Below are 3,050 nucleotides of genomic sequence, written 5' to 3' on the forward strand. Positions count from 1 at the left end.
ATAAAAGATATTACCTCATCCGCTTCATATCTCCAATATCCTGGGACTGACCCTACTACAACAACACTCCAGACAGACAGATGAGAGATTTCCCTGAGCTTTACATAAATGTATGCAGTGCTGCAGGTGGGTCATTCCCAGGTTATTAGAGATTCCAGCCTTTCCCTAACCCATTCACTTAACACTTACCTGTCTCCTAGGACTCAAGGCTACCACTCCAAAAATACCCACCGTCAATCCCAGCACTAGCACTAGTATCACAAATCTGCTTGCTGCAGGATATTTTTCAGGTGATGTATGGCAAAAGGGCAGGGGAAGATGGAAACCAAAGCTCCTTGGGGGAATTCATCCTGCTAGGGGTGTCTGACCGGCCACGGTTGGAGCTGCTGCTCTTTGTGCTCATTTTAATCTTCTACACCATGACCTTGCTTGGAAACACCACCATCATCATGGTCTCATGGCTAGACCTCCATCTCCACACACCCATGTATTTCTTCCTCAGCAACCTCTCTTTCCTGGACCTCTGCTACACCACCAGCGTTGGCCCCCAGATGCTGGTGAACTTCCACAGCACCCACAAATCCATCTCTTGGGCTGGCTGCGTGGCCCAGCTCTACATCTCCCTCTCACTGGGTTGCACCGAGTGCCTCCTGCTGGCCATCATGGCCTATGACCGCTATGCCGCCATCTGCCAGCCACTGTGCTACGCAGTCATCATGAACCACCGCTTCTGCCTGCAGCTGGTGGCAACCGCCTGGTTGTGCAGCTTCGGCAACTCCATCCTGCAGACCAGCCTGACCCTGAGGCTTCCCCGGTGTGGGCGGAACCAAATCGAGAACCTCTTCTGCGAGGTGCCGGCCCTGCTCAAACTGGCATGTGTCGACACCTCTGCCAATGAGGCCGAGCTCCTTGCCAGCGCGGTGATTTTCCTGCTGGTTCCACTGGGCTTCATCCTGATGTCCTATGGCTACATCAGCACCACAGTGCTGAAGATTCGCTCAGCGAAAGGCAGGCTCAAGGCCTTCAACACCTGTGCCTCCCATCTGGTCGTGGTGTCGCTTTTTTATGGCACGGGCATTTCCATTTATTTACAGCCTCCATCCAGCTACTCACAGCACCGGAGCAAGATAGTAGCCCTCTTCTACACCATGGTGGCCCCCATGCTCAACCCCCTCATCTACACGCTGAGGAACAAGGAGGTGCACAGGGCGCTGCAGAGGGCACTGAGGAGAAACGTGATCACCCAGGGTGTCTGAGCTGGGAAGGCAATTGGAACAAAACCATCTCTACCTCTCATGGCTACTTTGACCTCTTCTGTGCCCATGTGCAGCCTTCTGCTCTCTCCACAGCCCCGGCCCTCTCCACCCACACAAACCCTCTGGTCTCTCTCTCTCTGCAGAACAAGTCTGACCTAATCTGCCCCACATCCTGCCTTCCCTTTCCCACCCCATACAAACCATCTCTCACCCACACAAGACCCCTGCCCTCCGCTTTGCAATTCAACCAAGGACTCTCCTTTGTGGACCTCCAGGAACAATCCGTGTTCTCCTGCCCAAAGAGATTATTCTTATTCCTTTCTGATGTGGTAGCGATGAGGTTGCAACTGAGATCAGGGCTGTGCCAAGCGCAGCACGGAATGAGTGGCCCATCTACAGTAGAAGACCAAGCAGTGGCAGAAGGATTCCTAGTCCTGTTCTTGGTGGAAAATCAGTCTGCATACAGTGCTGAGAGGCGCTTGGCCAGTGCCAGCACATCTATCAACTTGTGTGAGTGAGCATTTGGAGACTCACTGCTGAAGTACTTATAGCCGAGGTGAAGATCAGGTGTTTGATACTGGCTCAGAAATCACCACTATTAGTGAGTTGCCTTTTCAAAAATATTTGAAAGATAAGAAGCCAATCATACAACAAATACACAGTTTGTACATGTAACAACAGGTGATGAAATGGCAACCCCAGAGGTGGGATGCCTTGAAATAACAGTCTATGGAGTGTGTCTTTCTCTACCAGTAGGGTGGTAAATGGCTTTGATTTTGGTCCATATGGACCCTCCATTACAGCTGGTTGGGAATTTTTCAACTCAAAATTCTCTTGTCAGAATATGCTGATTCATCCAACCTGAACATTTTGGGGTGGGGTGTCGGTGGGTAACAACATATTTGAGAAAAGTAAAAAAGTTTCAGAAATGTGGAAACCTCCCATTTTGACATTTAGTAAATGGAAATTTCCATCTTTATGGTTCAACACAAACTAAAGCTAAGTAGAGATTTTTAAAAAATCAAAACATTTTGAAATTGTCAGAACAAAACATTTCAATTGATCCAAATGAATTTTTTTTTAAATTTTTGGTTCATGCAAATTTTCAAGATTTCAACCCTTTGTGCTGATTCCAGATGGGAAAAGGTTTAAAATCTCAAACAATTTCACAAGATGTGAACAGCCTTTCCTACCCAGATCTGTTCTCCATCATTTGAGTGCCCTGTTCAAGATGGCATTAGTCCATGAGTTATGTGAGTGGAGCAGACAATGAATTCCTGCCCAAATATCCCTCACTTTAGTAAACTCTTGCTACATCATTACTGACCAACTTGGTAACTAGAGGCCAGAGCTCTGCGAGTGTAATCACTTATCTCCACACACAGTATTAGTATCTATTATTTGTGTTAAGCTGACAGCGCTGAGGTGCCCAGTCATAGACCAGGTCCCCACTGTGCCAGGTGCTGAAGAAACACAGAACAAAGAGACAGTCGCTGCCCCAAGGAGCTGACAATCTAAATATAAGACAAGAGGCAATTGACAGGTACAGACTGATGCGGGAGCACAAAGTAACAATGAGACAGGATTGGTCAGCCAGGTGAGCAGTGGTCTCAACACACCAGCAGCTGGTTCTCTGCATCGTGGAAATACTTAGGAGACCAGACTCCCTTGTGCTAGGCACTGTACAAACACAGAACAAAATGACAATCACAAGGTATCAAGCGGGATGCAGGAGGTCAGGCTGGATGGACCTTGTAGTTCTTTCTCTCCTTAAAGGCTATGAAACTATTATTA

At 48.0% G+C, this 3,050-nt stretch overlaps 1 protein-coding gene across 1 annotated transcript; it reads left to right on the forward strand.

Annotated features, from left to right (window-relative positions):
* Nucleotides 1–320: 320 nt before the first annotated feature.
* On the forward strand, nucleotides 321–1,256 carry LOC123346973 (olfactory receptor 2B2-like). The gene has a single exon (XM_044984407.1). It carries the CDS (start codon nucleotides 420–422, stop codon nucleotides 1,254–1,256), a length of 837 nt encoding a protein of 278 aa, XP_044840342.1. The 5' UTR covers nucleotides 321–419.
* Nucleotides 1,257–3,050: the final 1,794 nt, after the last annotated feature.

Source organism: Mauremys mutica, chromosome 12, assembly GCF_020497125.1.
Source record: "Mauremys mutica isolate MM-2020 ecotype Southern chromosome 12, ASM2049712v1, whole genome shotgun sequence".
Classification (NCBI taxonomy): domain Eukaryota; kingdom Metazoa; phylum Chordata; order Testudines; family Geoemydidae; genus Mauremys; species Mauremys mutica.